The sequence below is a fragment of the Micrasema longulum genome, unplaced genomic scaffold (genome assembly GCF_059751315.1).
Source record: "Micrasema longulum isolate JH-2025_06_02 unplaced genomic scaffold, ASM5975131v1 h1tg001006l, whole genome shotgun sequence".
Lineage (NCBI taxonomy): Eukaryota > Metazoa > Arthropoda > Insecta > Trichoptera > Brachycentridae > Micrasema > Micrasema longulum.
The window spans coordinates 60086-78785 of NW_028278194.1; the positions used below are offsets into that span (position 1 = coordinate 60086).

Genomic DNA, 18700 nt, shown 5'->3' on the forward strand with positions numbered 1-18700 from the left:
TTAAATATAGAAAAGAAAATAAATATGATTAAATGTAAATTACCTTTCAACATCTTTAAAATTATTAAATACAGTTGATTTATATCAACTTTACTTTATGTTTAAAATATCAGCAACGTCGGAATAGGAATTGCCGAGTATATGGAGTAGATTATGCGCTTGTTGTTAATTTATTAGTAATTTGATTATTAACACACAAAATTTCTATATCAAGTTAATAAAAAGACTTCATCGCTTTCGTTTCCAAATAAAAATGAAATAAAAAAATCTGTATTTTTAAAATTAGTTTGAGCAGTTAGAAGATACTTTATTAATTTTATCAGAGACGGCCAAGGTTCCGATTTTTCTTCTTCTTCTTTTGTCGCTCCTACCAGAGGTTGGCGAATACCTTTATAAATTCATCACGATCCTGGGCGAGTCTAATCAGCGCTGCTGCATCCAGCACACTGAACTACTGTCTAAAACTTCTGAGCCATGCTGCTCTTTTCCGTCCTATACCCCGCCTGGCTTTTATCGTTCTTTCTATTATATGTTGAAGAAGGGTATATTCTCATTGCGGAATATGTGACCAAAGTATGAGGCTTTTCTTTCTTTAAATGTGAATATTATCTCCCTCTCTTTGTTCATAATGCTAAGAACCGCTTCATCGGAGACATGACCAGTCCATGAGGCTCCAAGTATTCTTCTTCGCCATCAAAGTAAGAAGAACTCAATTTTGTTGATTGTTTAAACTTTGAGAGTCCAACCCTACACTCTATACATCAACACTGGCAATACAGAAGCTTTGATTGCTCTCCATCTTGTGCTCAGTCTCAGATCCTGATTAGATTTTGATATCACCATTCAAAATATGCCAAAGTTCAAGTATTTATTTCTCAATAATGTTTCGATGCCAATATTTTAATACGTCCACTTTGTAGTATAGTGAAGGTTCAAACTATCAGAAGCGTCGCAGTGAGTCGCAACATGCTGAAAGGTGTGATTAAATAAAACGCTGCGAACGCCCAGTTGCATTTCATTGGCAACTTTACTGACTATTCCAACTCGTTAGCGTCCACATCGTGAACCCTGAGCAATGGGATCACAATCATAACGGTGTGATCACAGCAGATAACGAGAGGCTGAAAGGCGAGTTTCTGGCGCGTCAAAACGGAAACCAATCAGTTAAGGGATGCCCCGGCAGAAAAATCCACCAGAGAGTGCAACGGGAAACCACTCTGGTCATCTTTTCCCAGGAATTACTATAGCGAGTGCATCTAAAAATCTGTGGTCCTGGCTGCGGAATACAAGAGTAGCGCAGGACCGAGATGCTTTCGCTGTAGTGATCGCCAACGTTGGAAGGACCTGACAAGGCACCGCAAGAAGAAGTACCGTAGTGGTTGAAGCATTCGTCTATCATACTCGAGGTCCTTGGTTCAATTCCTAGGAGGGTCGACTTGAAGTATTAGATTAAATGGTTGGACTTTGCACACGTGGCACTTGCAGCGTAAGACTGATCAGATATGCTGCATTTACTTACTTCCAATGCAGTGCACTATGAATCAACAGGCTCGGATATGGATTTAATGATTATGATGATGAAAAAATGCCAAGAGTCTCACATTCCTTTCTCAAATACCGAATCTTTCTAGTTTCCGTCAGAAAAAAATATCCAATCATTCCTTGCTGAAAATGTGGACAGCAATTAAATTTTCCAAAAATCATGTTCACTCCCTAAAATTATATTTTATAATAAAACTGTAGCTCAAAATAGCCAGTATGTTATGCGTTTTCAATGTTTTTTCAATCTGTTTTGTGCAAATAGCACAAAAAAACATTAATATTAGCAACTTAATTATAAATTGCCTGAATGTGGAGAATTTAACTAATTTGAAATATTTTTATATTTTTCAGTTACGATTGCTTCTGCCTTCATAGCTGCGCAATCTTGGGCGATCACCAATCTAAGTACTGATCTGCCACAAGCCCAGCCTTCAGCAAGCGAGAGTTTGGAGAAGGACTTGAAATGAAAGTGGATGAAGAGGACACAATACTAATGCAAGGATGTGCAAGTGTTGTCAATCGTAAGAAAAACATTTTTATTACCCTAAGAATTATTAGGTTTGGTTAGGGATCAGTGTGAACGGACAGATTCTGAATTCGGTAGAAGAATTTGTGCATCTGAAAAGTATGTTTACTAGGGATAGAAAGACAGAAAGATATGTGAACGGTGCAATGTAATCTACCTTGGTAAACAAATTTTTGTCCCGGGAGGCAAAACTAGCAGTTCTAGTGCCAATTCTAATGTATGGGAGCGAAGTACGGAATTGGAAAAATAATGATCAAGGTAGGTTTAATGCTGTCGAAATGCGATCACGCAGGGGAATGTGTGGTAAAACGATGTCTGATAGGTACGCATACAAAGGTGTTGTATACAAATATTTAAAAACATTTAATAAAAATTACGTTTGTAGACCGAGGAAGACCTATGAAACATTTTACATTTTAAGCGTTAAATAAGACAAAAAAAAAACATTTATTACCACTTGACAATTTTTCTTGGCCACAAACTAAGTGTTGCCAGTTAATGATATTTTTTTTACATTTAAATATTAACAATATTTTGAGTAGGTCTTGATGTTTGTAGATGTTTGCAACAAATTTATATTGAAATATTGACTATTAAGGTAGATATCAACCCTTCAGTTCAATCACAAATAACTATTGACGTGCTAATAAGCGACGTGATAACAATTTGTTACCATGGTTGTTTATCGTATTCGCGATCACTATGCAACATCCGTGAACACCTAATATTAAATGTCAAAATAGTTACGTTTCGCGACGTAGAATCCTGCTGCGCAATAACATATTTTAATTTCACCGGTGTAAATATCGTGGGATACTGGCAAAAAGCTTTAACTCTCAAATCCCTGTTTTAAGAAATCAAGCATTTGAGTTTTGTTCCAATGTTACTTATTTATATTTTATTTAAATATAGTAAGATGTTAAGTGCTCATTTAATAACATGTTTTTAATTTTTCCGTTTCTCAATTTTATATTAAGTCAATATTTAGTTATTTAAAGCTTTTTGGCTAAATAAAATACCAGTATACGACTTAACCTTAAATTTATTTTTAAAACTTCAGATATATTAAATTTAATAAAAATTAGTGTATTTTGCCAGCTTGTAGAGCGTTAAAAACTTTACAAAACTGCATCATTAAGTCAAATCCGGATATTTTCAACTTAACGTTTTTTGCCAGTATACCACGATATGGAAAATATTCCAAAACAGCTATTTTTATTTATTGCATTTAGACGGCGGTTGGCAAACCAAATGTCAAGAAAAGCAGTCGCTAAAAGAATTGTAATTTAATTGTCACTTGTTTGTATAAGATACTCCTTACTATTTTGCAAATGAAAAACATTGTTAACATATTACAACAGAGATGAAGAACATTTAAGAGTAGGTAATTTAGAAGTCTAGGCATCTACAGGGCTTATGACCTGTCAATGGCTGGTTTAAGTGGCCACTTTACACACTGTGTAACATTCACCATTCTGCCTATGTTTGAAAATCTATATTCCTTCAATTCTTTCATCTGTTGATGTTTGTGAAGTTAAAGAGCTGAAACCTTTATTTATGCCGGTGAGATTCATCTAATTTAATTATTTCACCTACATACTAGGCAACGCCTGAAAATGTTATTTTTTCAATTTCTATACTTCTTCATGGACCAGGTAATTTATCAACAATATTTTGAGTTTGTCCAAATTTTTGTAGACAAGGACTGGATTCAACTCCCTGGGAAGCTGTTTATATTAACATATTACAACAGAGATGAAGAACATTTAAGAGAAGGTAATTCAGAAGTCTAGGCATCTACAGGGCTTATGACCTGTCAATGGCTGGTTTAAGTGGCCACTTTACACACTGTGTAACATTCATCATTCTGCCTATATTTGAAAATCTATATTCCTTAAATTCTTTCATCTGTTGATGTTTGTGAAGTAAAAGAGCTGAAACCTTTATTTATGCGGGTGAGATTCTTATTTATGCGAGTGAGAGAGAGAAAAATTTGGACAAACTCAAAATATTGTTGAAAAAAATTGTATTATTTTTTATAGTAAACGCCTATTTTTCGCCAATGAACCGTATTTATTTACGAGGAAAACAAAAAACAAACCGACTCGAGCGTAGACTTAAATATTACACACGCGTTGACTTATAACTGCTCATTATTGTTCATTGTGATCGCTCAAATGTTTAGCATGTTTTTAAGCACTTCGATAGTTATTTGTGATTGAGCTACTACTGGTTGGATGTGTCCCAAGGCTGAATGCGCTTTCCTTTTCCCTACACCACGAGACCGACTAGTTTCCACTCGATTTTCTTTAGCAAAATTTACACCCGCGAGTGAAAATTAAATAAATAAAAAGGAAAAATATATAAGTATCATCGAACACTAAGACTGTTTTTTCTCTTTAGCGCACACTAATTTATATATTTTCCTTGATTGACACTATTTTACTTTGGCGTTATAACTTAAATATGTGCATTTGAATATGGCCCATAATTCGCTTCAATTGACTTTCGCATCTTGCGCAACACACAGCGAGTAATTAGATGTAATTTAATCAACTTCAATGATTTACATAGCCATTAGCCATTCCACATTTTTAAAGTACGTTATTATCACGTGATTTGATATGCCATAACCCATAACTATATTATACACCCAGCGAATTGAACATGACTGTATTTGATGAAGCCTGCAGATTATTTTTACTTACGAATTAATCTGCCTTAGGCTTTTTGGTGACCCTGTTAAAACTTAAAAAGACATGAACACCCATAAATACGGCTGTGAAATAATGAATAGTCAATTTTTTGTACGGCAAGTGATTATAGACAACATAATTAAATACTGAGTCATTAAACAACTGAGTTTTTTTTATGGAATTTTAAATATCTACTCGTATTATTAAAAAAAAGTAACAAAATATGGAATACGAAATAGAGAACGGTTTTGCAAATTTTCGTAGTAATTTCAAGATTTTTCATAGTAATTGTGATCAGCCATATATTTTTGCTGTATGAGGAACCTAAGCCGCATGGAGAAATCGGATACAAAAATGTATTTATTTGCGCTTGTTAAAAATTGAAGCGTTAAATTATCCACAATATTTTAAGTTTGTCCAAATTTTTGTAGACAACGACTGGATTCAACTCCCCGGGAGCTGTTAATATCAACATATTACAGCAGAGATGAATAACAATTCAGAGAAGGTAATATAGAAGTCATCCACAGGACGTATGACCTGTCATTGGCTGGTTTAAGAGCTGAAACCTTTAATCTTTAACTTCACAAACATCGACAGATGAGAGAATTAAAGGAATTTAGATGTTCAAATATAGGCAGATTGGTAAATGTTACACAGTGTGTAAAGTGGCCTCTTAAATCAGCCAATGACTGGTCATAAGCCCTGTGGAAGTCTAGACTTCTATATTACTCTAAACTTACTCTCATACAAATACACACAAACACACCCTTTTGCTGTACCACAATTGAATATGTATGATTTTTATTTAGAAACTTCGCTGGTCTGTCTTCAAAACGTATCTTTTTTATGTTATTATACCATTGTCAACTGTTTGTTTATGTAAAATAAATAAATAAAATATATTACCTTCTCTTAAATGTTCTCATTTCTGTTGTAATATGTTGATATTAAATTATACGGCAAAGTTTTTTGAAAACGTACGAAAAAAATAATAAAAAATATTACAATCAAAACCGTCTACTTTGAACGACGTCAGTAGTTCATTTGAATCAACTTATGATAAGATAGTTATGGAAGATTTCCGGTTTGCTTGCCGTCAATGGACCAACGGGCCGAACTGATCGAGAAAAAGAGGAAGAGAACCTCTGACGTCACACGCGGATTTATTTCAGAAATTCAAAACTTTAAAAAAAAATTGCCTTAGTCAAATAGTCCATTAAAAAGAATATTTTTAAAAAAACCACTGAATTTCCTCATTCAGTTTTACTATTAATTAAATTTTTATATTATTTATTATTTTTTGTATTATTTAAATAGGCACAAAGTGTTTTTTTATGACAAATATAATATTAAATGTATCTTTTAAAGGATTAGGGATTCTTGTCTGAAAATAAGACGAACTCCAAAAATCACAAACCTAAGTATCAGACCCGCGCCAGCGCGATCATTATACGCCCAGCTTCTGTTATTCTGTTATATTTTCGTCTTTTTTTTGTCAGCCTCGTGTTGTAATGGTCAGCGCGTTTGCCTACCATGCAAGTGGTCTCGGGTTCGATTCCCGACATGGTTGATACGAAATATATATTTTTTTAAAAAGAGAAATACTTGAGTTCTATTATTAACTCAAATATTATAATTTTCAGACTATTTCCTAAAAGTCGTAAATAACTTGTGCTGGAAAAATGAAAATCGAGTTGTGGTAGAGTGGGATTTGAACCTGGGACCTTTGGTACATGAGTCCACAATACTACCACGGGACCACAACCCGGTCATTATTTAAAAGGGCATTAAAAAGATTTCATAGTCTGTTATCTGAAGCGTGATACTGATCATCATACCTTCATGTAACAAAAATTATGCCCTATGCACTATTAGGTGCGGAAAGGGAATGATGATGACTTTGCGTTTTTTGTTTTAGAGGACGACGATATAAAAAAAATATATATAACCAACTCTCTTAAGAAAGATTCAATCTTCTGAGTATTAGAAAGCAAATATGGAATATTCCACGATGGGGAAATATCACGTTTTCTTAAAAAAAATTTTAGTAATTTTTAAGCCTTTGAATTTTTTTAAATATTTTTTGTGCTATTAATAGTTTAATTTTTTTTTTCTCGACAGTATTTTATAGACCTCATTTAATTATTTTCACTGTAAGTGTAAAATGGGATCACGAGACTTTTTCGCACAGTTTTGGCGAGGCATCTTCTAGAGAGTGACAGAAAACATGTTTTCAAATATGTACCTATTTATCAAACCGCTCTCCCCGCATATCTCCTTAATGAAACTCGCAGAATAAATAGGCTATTTAATAGCCGCTATTACATAATTGCCTTAATTGGCTAGAAAAGTCATTACGCATTGTGAAATAAATTTATTGATCTCGTGATCGTGAGTTGATCTTGGGGCAAAGCTAATATTTATGCCGTTTATGAGTACGGATCATATTGTCAGCGGAAATTCGAAAAGCTGTATGGGACTGAGTGCAAATTGTTTGTCGTCATCATGCCATGGTGCACAGGGCAGTGAATTTATTAATTTATTTATTTAACTTTTTGTACATAATGTTATTTGTACATTGGCGGGCTTATTGCCAAATGGCAATTTCTTCTAACCAACCAATAAAATAAAAGTTTAATTTTTATAATTCAAGTTACAGAACATATTCAATAGAAAAAATGACTAAAAAGCTAAAGATATATAAAAATATAAATAAACGTAATAAATTACCTTAAATTGAAGCTATTACTCAATGGGAAAAGGGAAAAAAGAGGAAAGAGGAAAGGAGGGGGGATTAAGGAAGAGAAAAAAGATGTTTCTTCAGACGTAATTTAAACAGAGATAATGTAGTAACATCTTTGATGGTGGATGGGAGATGATTCCACAGTCGAGCCGCATGGATACTATATGAGTTAGAGAAGAAAGAGGAATTGTGGATGGGAATTAAGAGAGTGCCTTGAGAATTAGAACGAAGAGGTAAACCATGAACTGATAAGCGTTGAAATTTTTCACGCAGGTATAAAGGAGCGTTAGGACTATGAAGTGCATTGAATGATAGTCTCTCCGCTGTCTAATTTCGAGCATATTTCCTAAGACCAAAAATGTACCTTATGCACGTATTCTGAAGTCGTTCAAGTTTATCTAGTTGCTCACAGCTTACATCAGTCATGGAAACATCAGTGTAATCTAGAATAGGTAGTAGTAATGCTTGTACAAGGGTGCATTTAGTATTAATGAGTAAGAATTTTTGCAACCTTCTAAGTGAGTGTAGACTGAAAAATATTTTGCGGCTTAATTCATTATAGTATAAGCTCGCCAGCAGAGATGTTCATCCATTTATTCACCAAAGACAGCGTGTCTTTCATTGTTCTTATTACACGATAGGTATTGCAATCAATATCTTGTTTCGTGCTAATTCAAATACACCCTTTTTCAGGGCCAGACCGCGAAACTTTAGAACGAAAACGAAAATTATATCTCTAAAAATCCTAATCTCAAAATGTAGTACATACTTAATTTTTCGGACATGCTGTCCCTCCACAAATCCCTACCCATCTCCTACCCAGCCGCTTCCCTTGTCCGTGTCTGGTGCGTATCGCTTTGTTGGTCAAATACGTTTTTATCGCAACTTTTTTTGTCGGAGAGGGGTAAGGGTTGGCGGAAGGGACGCTAGTCCGAGAAATTAAAAAATTTACTCCATTTTGGGATCAAGTTTTTTTTTCTAACCTAGCCGGACCGAAGGGGGGATTTGAATCCCCCATAGACCGATTTTAATTCGATAACTTAAGTATTAACCTATTATGTATTAACCTACTAATAGTTAACCTATTTGCCGTATATTATTTGTAATCGTGAAATTAATATAAGAAGCATTTTCCTGTTTTTGTTTTTAAATTTTGAAAAAGTTGTTTTTTTTTTCAATACCAAAACAAAAAAAACGTAAAAAATACAAGGGTTAATTTCACTTTATGTACATAAGCATTTGGCAAACTAACAAATATGAATGAAATACACGAATGAATAAAATATGTGTACGCGAAAACATGAATAAATTATTGCACGGTCATAAACACTTCCAACGTTTTATTCTCCTGACCTCATATACAAGTAGGCGCTGGGGTCCATTGGTCCCCCCATTCGGATCATGTGTCAGTTTTTTCAATCAACGACTTTTTGGAAAAATAATATTTCGATTTTTTAAAAGCTTACCATGAGGAATTTTCCTCTGAAGTTTTGCGGTCTGGCCTTGAAAACCGGTGTAAAATGAAATATTGCAGTGTAGAACCACTTTTGAAACAAATATTTTGTCGGTCTCGTGGTGTTGTTTGCCTAATACAATGCCCTATGCACCACTGGGTGCTGAAAGGGGAATAAATTTATGAACTCAATATCATTATCAGGTTAATGCTTAAATATTTTGTAAATAAAAAATATTGTTATCTATTGATGTTGTATCTATCAGCAAAAGTATCGTATCTACTTTGATCATCAAAGGTAATTAAATGCAATTCGTTTCAATCATGTCAAGGAATATTTACTTTAGAAGTACGTATAACGTATACCGACTCAATGATAACTTGACATATACATATATTGTTTCTAGAAATTTCCTACATTCATATATTGCAATTTGATATCTGCAATTGCATCGAAGGAAAATGATTTACTTATTTATTTACATTAAATATTATTTAAGAGTGTGTATGAAACCTTAATATAATAAGATAAAAAAATATTGTTAGTTATGTAAAAACAGAAGCCTAGGTACATGCCAAATTATTTACTATAGTCCTTAAAATGTAACATGATTAGAATGACAGTTGTCAGAAAAAGTGACGACATAACTTTGTAGTAACATCAAAGGAGTTGTTTATATTGACACACGAAAAATCATTTGTATCTGACGTGTTAATTTATTTTTTTAATAAAATGCTTACAACATAAATCAACATTAATATATAAAATCAGCTTTAAAACTAAAATAAAACAAAAATAAAACAAAAATAAAACAAAAATAAACCTAATTATTAACGACGTTTTTACAAGGTTACATCATTTTGCAAAAACGTTAGAGATGGACAAATTGATCAATGTAAATTGATCGAATAAAAAAAAAATCATTTGATGTTGTTCATGAAAAAAGTATAAATTTCAATTTTTTTGGTGAATAATTTTGTTAAACACACTATATTAGGCTTGTTTTTGCGTTTTTTATATCAATTTTCGGAAACAGAGTTTCATGATTGCATGAAATATCTGATAAAATCGATTTGATCAATGATCAGTAATTTCCCATCACTATTGAAATTAGTTTGACAGCTGTCATTTTAATCAAGCTATATTTTAAGGAGTATAATTTATGCATTCAATTGATAGGGATTTTATTAAAAAAAAAAAGAAAATCACATTTAATTTTTGTGTTTTTGCTAACCGATTAATGTTTATTTTACTATAAATGTCGGCCTCGTGGTGTAATAGTCAGGGCGTTTGCCTACCATGCAAGAGGTCTCGGGTTTGATCCCCGACATGGTTGATATAAAATATTTATTTAAAAGGGTGTTTTTACTCTAAAAATATTTTATAGTCCCTGGACTGGTACCTGAAACGTGAAACTGATCATCTTAACTTCATGTAGCAAAAATGATCAAGATACGCTGCAATTGGTGTGCCAATGCAGTGCCCTATGCACCATTAGGTGCGGAAAGGGAATGCTGATACCATAAATTAATATTGAGCTACCGCTTGAGAATTTCGACACTAAAAATATGCAAAATGTTTTATTATTATTGAATATTTAAACACTTTATAAAGATAATTTAGAGTACCTACCTGCTGTCAACACTAGGAGTACTTTATTGTTTCATTGCTCCAGTACTTTTTCCAACCAACAAAACAATTCATTGATACCGAGACTGCATAGTGCATAGGTTAGGTAACACTTATGGAACGGCTGCATTCCGACATTCTGTCCAATTCTTTACCATCTTATAAGTCCACAATTTCGAGTTTATTTGTAGCTGCTCATCAAACTATTATTGACAATTCAATTCCATAAATAAAAAAAAATACTTACTTGTTTATTTTTATTACCTTATACTTGTTTTTTATTTATTACTATTATATCAAATTGCATTGTAGTATTGGCAAATACGCATTTCATATATACATATTTTAATTTCTTCTTTTTTCGCGATAATATGCTTGCTTGTTTATTAATTTAACTTAAATTTGTCTTTCTTACTTACCGTAACACTTTATTTACTGTGTTTGTTTTACATAATTTATTTCATAAGCTTATATCTTTGCATTTTTTGTTTATATGCTCAGTGTTTTTTCTTGCATACCTTTGTTATCATTATTTTTTTTTTTTACTTTGTAAAACTTTTTATTACATCCTTTTTAACTAATTTCACATATTTTTTTCTGTATATTCTGTGTTTATTATTTAGTATGTTAGCATGTATTTTATTTTTATTTTTAGTAAATGCCTTTTTTGGGCGTTAATGAACAAAACAAATAAATAATTAGTTTACATACATATTTATATTTTTTTTTTGCACCACAACAGGCCAGGGGGCCCAATTACAGTGGTGAATTACATTACAAAACAACCAGGCTTGAGAAAAATCACATTTTTAATTTTTGTGTTCTCACCGGGAATCGAACCCGGAACCTTCCGTGCGTGAGTCAAGCGTCTTGACCACTACACCACGGAGGCCGCCAGAGACATATGCATAAGGGTGGGTATATTGCCTTCAGGCAATTTCATCCTACCTACCCAAACCATTCAATTTGAGAAAATCAGTGGCATTTGAACATATTGTGGGTATATTATAATATGATTATTATATTTGGTATTTCTATTAAAAATAGACTTAAAAGTTTTAAAGATAGGCGTCGTGGCGCAGTTGGTTTGACGGCCGACTGTGAAACTGGCGTCGCGGGTTCAATTCCCGCCAGTTGCAAGAAAAAAATCCATGAAAGATTTTTTTCTCAATTGGTCTGGATGTTATGGTGAATTTTTCACTACCTCCTTTCATATCCCCTCTTTCCCACTTGCTGACAAGAGACACCTCTAAAATAGAGGCTTAGCGGGTTATTCCTTTAAAATAAAATTAACTAAAATGTAACTAAAATATAATTACTTTTAAACCGGCAGATTACGCCATTTCAAATTAAGACTTAACTCAGGTATCTGGGATCTCAATAAAGACTAAGTAAAAACTAAAATTTGTTTTAATGATTTGAAGATAATAAATTTGACATGAAAGTGGCCGCAGCAAAATCTTAATTTTTTGTTTTTGAAAAGAAATACAAGCATTTTAAATCACATGCATTTTTGTGACATTTTCCTCTATTTCTACGTAAAATTATGCCTTCGGTAATACTTAAAAAAAATAAATTAATTGAAATATATTAGTTGAAACCTTTTTTAATAGAATTGTATTAATTTTTTTTTAAAGAGGATAATTCTGGTTGTAATATTCAATTTATAACAACATCTTATAAACGTTTTTACGACCTTCATACCTGCCCCTATTGGTAGCGGTATCTTATCTTTAAATTATTACGACAAATTTTACTTCAATACTTAGTCTTTATTGAGATCCCAGATACGTAATTTATGTATAAATTTTAAATGGCGTATTCTGCCGGTTTAAAAGTAATTATAATTTATCTACATAAAACTTGTAAGTATAGTTTTTAATATTTTAAACTTTAAAAATTATGGTTTTATCTAATTTATGTTTTTTTATTTTTATTATTGCGTGATTAAAAAAAATATTCGTGTTAAAATAGCTAAATCGTATGATTTTCTAATTTTGCGCACGTTTTACCAAACTGCAACCTTAATATAAAAAATAAAAATACTTAATATCTACATATCTATAGATGAGTACAGGGTGTGTATTTTATAATCCTAAGTGGGATCTTAACGAGGAACTTCACTTCAGCTCTACCGGAAATTGGATACAAAAAATGTTTTTTTGCGCGCGGTAAAAATTAAAGCATCAAATTGTACAGCAAAGATTTTAAAAAATGAACGAAAAAAATGATAAAAAATATTTAAATAAAAATGAACTACTTTAAACGGCGTCACTAGTTCATGCGAATCAACCAATGATAAGAGAGCTGTGAAAGAAATCCGGTTCACTAACCGTGAACGGACCAATCAGCAGAGCTGACCGAGAATAAGCGGAAGAGAATCTTAGACGTCACATGCGGAGTAATTTCGGAAATATAAAACATTAAGAAATAATAGCGCTGAAAACATTTAAAAAATGTAAATATTTTTTGGCTTAGTTTAATAGCCTATTAAAACAGAAAAAAGTATACATAAAAAACCACAGACCTTCCTCATTCTTTTCTTTTTTTTTAGATAAAAATAAAAATTAACGTTCTTATAATTTACCCTAATATTTCAATTTTGAGGGCTATTTTCAACGAGCTGTAAAAAACTCACTTTAAGAAAATGGAAATCAAGTTGAGGTAGAGTAGGGTTTGAGCCTCGGACCTCCGACCCGTGAGTCCGCAACACTAGCTACGGGACCACAACCCGACTCAGATGTTTTGTTCTTGCTTCTTCTTCTTTTGCCACTCCTACCAGAGGTTGGTGACCATCATTCTGAATTCATCATAATCCTGGGCCAGTCTAATCAGCGCTGCTGCATCCGGTACTCCGAACCACTGTCTGAGATTTCTGAGCCATGATGCTCTTTTCCATCCCATACTCCGCCTGCCCTCTATCTTTCCTTCCATGATAAGTTGGAGAAGGGCATACTTCTCCAACTTATCAAGGAAGTATGCTTTTCTACTTTTGACAATGGTCGGTTCCTTCTTTTTGTTCATAATGCTTAAAACCGCTTCACCGGAGACACGGTCAGTCCATGAGATTCGAAGCATTCTTCCGTGCAGCTGAAGTTCTGTTCTTCACGATAGTTAAACACGGTTGTTTTCTTTCAGCTGTTTGGAGACTTTGTACTGGAACTGCATCGAAGAACGCTTCTGCTGGGACGAGAGCATAGCGGAGTACACCGAGTGGGAGGGGGGTGGGCATGGAGAGGCCAAGGGGCTCTCTAACGGGGGCGCCAGTATGGAGAGCCTCCCTGTGACGAGACAGCCCGCCTCGGACAACAACAACCATCTGCATTACCAGTACCAAGATGGTCATCGGGAGGTCCTGATGGAAGTTCCCATACTAGCGCCAAACATATATCAGGTATTTGAAACATCATAACTATCTCACTCACAGCTAGACATGTGTAATTCGCGAACGACCCGGTCATATTGACAAGGTCGGAAACATTGAACTAGAGATACGTTTTTTTTCATCTCGGTCAGTTAGTTCGCGAACGAAAAGAGTGCCGAACTAAATGGATCTTCGTGTCATTCGGATCTTCGTATCTTTTGTATCATTCGTATCTTTTATATCTCTCTAGCTCATATAAAGCACCGTTTCAACACTATGGATAACGTAACAGATAAAAAAAAATATCGGAATATTTACCTAAGTAAATTTTAAACGTATTTTTTTTTTTCAATTAAATTCAATTCATTTATTTAAATATAACATTTACATTACAAACATACATTCAATACATATATACGAGTATTATAAAAAAAAATACTTGAAAGAGATTCATGTCAAAGAAGTAGGAGAATCCTGCTCCGGAAAACCTCTTCGGATACATGGAACAGATCAATATCCAGAGCGATGTTGTTCAGCATTGCAGTAGCCCTTCCAACAGGCATAACCATAGGCAGGTTGGTCCTGAATATCGGAATATGAAACAATCTATGCTGACGCTGTCTTAGAAAATTATCAGGAACATACAAACCAATGCTTATCATAATCTCCGAATTATCGACAATGCCGCACAACAATCGATAAAAATGGGTAGTCAAAAACACATTCCTTCTAGTCTCTAAACTGTTGTAGCCGAGCATACCCTGGAGAAACTCGGTCGGATAGAGTCAAGGATAATACCCTTTTATAATAATCATCATCATCATTCCCTTTCCGCACCTAATGGTGCATAGGGCACTGCATTGGTAAACCAATCGCAGCGTATCTTGATATTTTTTTGTTACATGAAGGTAAGATGATCAGTCTTACGCTTCAGGTACCAGTCCAGGGACTGTATAATATTCTTGTGTAAAAATACATTTTTAAATAAATATTTCATGTCAACCATGTCGGAAATCGAACTTGAGACCTCTTGCATGGTAGGCAAACGCGCTGACTACTGCACTACGAGGCTGACAATTGTTTATATTGACATATTATATTTCATTTTTTTATTCTTAAGGTTCAATAACACTTTCAATAACATTTTTTTTTACTTTTTCTCACAGGTGTTCTCAAAGTCGATGATCTTCAAAGATGATCCGGAGTTTAAGAAGCTCGAATTAGAAGACAGTATTATAAACAATAATGAAAGTGGATTCTACCACGGAAATGTTGGAAAGGTGTGTGTCTTTCAAAAACCGGAAAAAGAAGAGGAGACAGATTTAGTACCGGATGAGACACCATTCTCGGATTTCGAAATTATGTTTCAAGACGAGTTGTATAAGATTGACGAAGAGGAAGAGGAAAAACCCAAGTCGCCCAATTCACCGGATGAGGGAATATCTATGAGAGTAGGAACTGAAGAAATATCACCAATTGTCGACGAAAAGTTAAGCTACATCGAAACACCGGAAAAGATACCGGACACTCCTTCACAAAAAGTAGTCTTAAGAGAGGATAGCACCAAGAGTCTTCTCATGACGAGAACGGCCGAACTGAGATATAATTTACCAAGAGCAAAAAGTGCCCTTAATCTACCGAGAAGTGACAGTATTAAAAGCTTCACGAGAAATAATTCCAGACATGATTTGATCAAAAGAGTGGACAGTGCTAAAATTTAAAAAATTTACTTGCACGATTACCTCAACGCAGTGCCTCCTTCCTCTCAGTACCGAATCTTATAGACCCAGATCAACCGAACAAATCCCAAAGTGACGAAGTGTTTACAATATCTTCGGTGGATTTCGATTCACAGCCGAGCGGAGAATACTCCTTGATCAGTCGAATTCCGGACACTCCCGTCATCAAAGGTGCGCTTCCTAAATTCTTTGCCGAGACTCCGAACATCCCGGAGTACAAGGCCCAGACCAGTCTCCAAAGCATCACGAAGACTCCCGATGTGATATTCGCAGAGTTCGACTACAGCATGCCGAGGTATTACGCGAAAAGAAACATCGGTCAGGCACTAGAGCCGAGCGTCCACGCGAGTAAATCTATGCCCGATCTTAACGAAGATGTCACCGACAAAGTCAGCAAAAGACTGGTGAAAATAAGAAGCAAATTGAAGCCATTATTGATTAAGAGAAACGACGGGGACCAAACTAGACATTCCAACCAAGAATTGAACAAATTTTAACTATTGACAATGCAATAAAATGACAATTTTTCACAGAAATTTATATCAACTGGTGCTTTTAGTTCAGCTACAATTTTATATGGAATTTAATTGGAAAAACATATTGATTTAAAAAAATACCTGGCTAATAAATAAAGACATTAGATTATTAAAAAACGTAGCTGCATTTGTGTGTGATTAATTATTGATGATGACTTAACTTTTGACGTTGTTTGTTTGTTGTGTCAGGTGCATAAAAAATCTGTCCAATTGTTAACAGTTATACATATTTTTTAATGTCTCTATGATGCTCCATAAAATATATTTTAAAACTATAGACCACAAATACGTAGTAAAAGGATTATTATAGTAAATTTTTTGATTTGTTTGAAGCAAAGTACAAGAGTGTTATTTTATTCCAACATTTAATAATACCAAGAAAAATTAGTCCTTATGGTAATAATAATTATAGAAAATATACCTATATATGTACATATAATGCTTCTTCGACAGTTTTTTGTTGAATAAAAAATACGAAATAATGAATTTAATTTGACTTCAACCAATCTATCATAATTATTGACTTTTAAACATTCTCAGATCATAAATGTTATATTATAATTGAGTCCCTAATTTCCTAAATTTATCTTCACCATCTAGCTTTGTTTTGAGATATTCACAAAAAATGTGTATGGTCATCTGTTTAACATATTTATTAATCTAACTAAATTAAATAAAATGTAACGTAAACTAAAAACACAACATTTCTAAAATATGATTTGTAGTTAATTAATTATTAAAAGAAATGTCTTGTCTTGACTTTTGTAACTGTTTTATATTATTATGCATGCTTCTTTTATAATATAGGCATGATGAATTTTGTGAATGTTTTATGGCACTTTAGAAATGTTTTAATAGGACAAAATGCATAATAATATTATTTAATTAAGCAGTTTTAAGGGGAAACGTGTAACTATGTTTATTTTACTATTTAGTAAAACTAAGAATAAGTACAAAAGTAAACAAAACATGTAACGTCAAATGGACTTGATCAGAGGTCGGCAAACTCATAAGTCAAAAGAGCCAAAGATCAGCAGATAACAATTAAAATTTACCCCTTATAATGCAGCTAAGATTTCCGTATTTACTCTTTATTTCAAAATTGCTTCAGAGACGATTGTGTTGACAATCTTGATCGGCAAATCCATAACATTGAAAACGAAGTTTTCATGGTTAATTATTGCCTGGAAAATAGAAACAAAACCTTTCTCACTTCGGTCATACTTTAAGCTTCATATGTTGAAATTGGAACAATTCAATCCAGTTCAATATGATGCTTCTCCGTGCATTTAATGACAGCATTTGCAATATCCTCAATAATCCAAGTAGCAAGAGTATTAGAAGTTTGTGCTGTGTGAGCCGTACTCTATTGGCTAAAGAGCCACATTGCCGATCACTGGACTAGTCCATCTATATGATATTATTCGGAAGACGGACGAGATGCATTTTCGAATTGAATTATGTTTTTTGCCTTTATGTCCATAAAACGGCATACTAAGTTCTTTAATTATACAAACTGGACTTGAAAATGGGCAACTCAATGAGGAAGTTCAGTGGTTTTAAAAAAAAAAATATTTGTTAATAGACTGTTTAACTAAGTCAATTTTTTTAATTTTTATATATCGTATTATCGGCGCTACGATTTTTCAAAGTTTTGTATTTCTGAAATAACTCCGCGTGTAACGTCAGAGGTTCATTTCCGCTTATTCTCATTCAGTTCTTCCCATTGGTCCAGAAGCGACAAGCATACCGGAAATCTTCCATAGCTCTCAGATCATAGGTCGATTCACATGAACCAGTGACGTCATTTAAAGTAGTGCGTTTTTATCGAAATATTTTTTATTAATTTTTCTGTACATTTTCAAGAAACTTTGCCCTACAATTTAATGCTTTAATTTTTACCCCACGTAAGAAAAAAAAAATTGTATCCAATTTCCCGTAGGGCTGAAGTTCCTCATTATTAACACGCAATATTTATTTGTTGACTAAACTCTTGACATTGTATTATGCATAAAAATAAGTATTACAAAACCGTTTCTAATTGTATTATTAAAATAGTTTTATTATTGAGTTATGTAATTTATTAGCAATTTTAATTTTATTCAGTATTAAATATGTATTATTTTTTTTGATCATTGATTGTTTAAATAAAAAAAATAAATATATATATACTTGTGTTCTTATGATTTACACAAATATTTTAATTTTTGGGTCATTTTCAATGAGTTGTAAATAACTTACTAGTATTGTTAGGTCTGTCTAAAAGTATGAGTTAAACTATATTTTACCTGTGATTCAATACTTAGAATTTATTATTATAGGTATAGAAATAATAAATTATGCTCTTTTTAGTAATTCTTCTTCTTATCAGCTCGTTTCTCTCCACTGCTGGATATGGGCCTCTTCCAACTGCTTCCATGTTTTTCTGTCCTGGTCTCTCTGTTCCATCCATGGCCCACGAATTCGAC

General features: G+C 33.3%; 1 protein-coding gene across 1 annotated transcript in view; it reads left to right on the plus strand.

Moving 5' to 3' along the window:
* Nucleotides 1-16320, plus strand: part of LOC148277614 (uncharacterized) — a 39885-nt gene extending 23565 nt beyond the window's left edge. The window contains 4 exon segments of the mRNA XM_088232646.1: nucleotides 1894-2063; nucleotides 13732-13987; nucleotides 15124-15667; nucleotides 15670-16320. Of these exon segments, the coding sequence (XP_088088772.1) occupies nucleotides 2044-2063; nucleotides 13732-13987; nucleotides 15124-15667; nucleotides 15670-16193 (1344 nt within the window). The 5' untranslated portion in view covers nucleotides 1894-2043 and the 3' untranslated portion in view covers nucleotides 16194-16320.
* Nucleotides 16321-18700: the final 2380 nt, after the last annotated feature.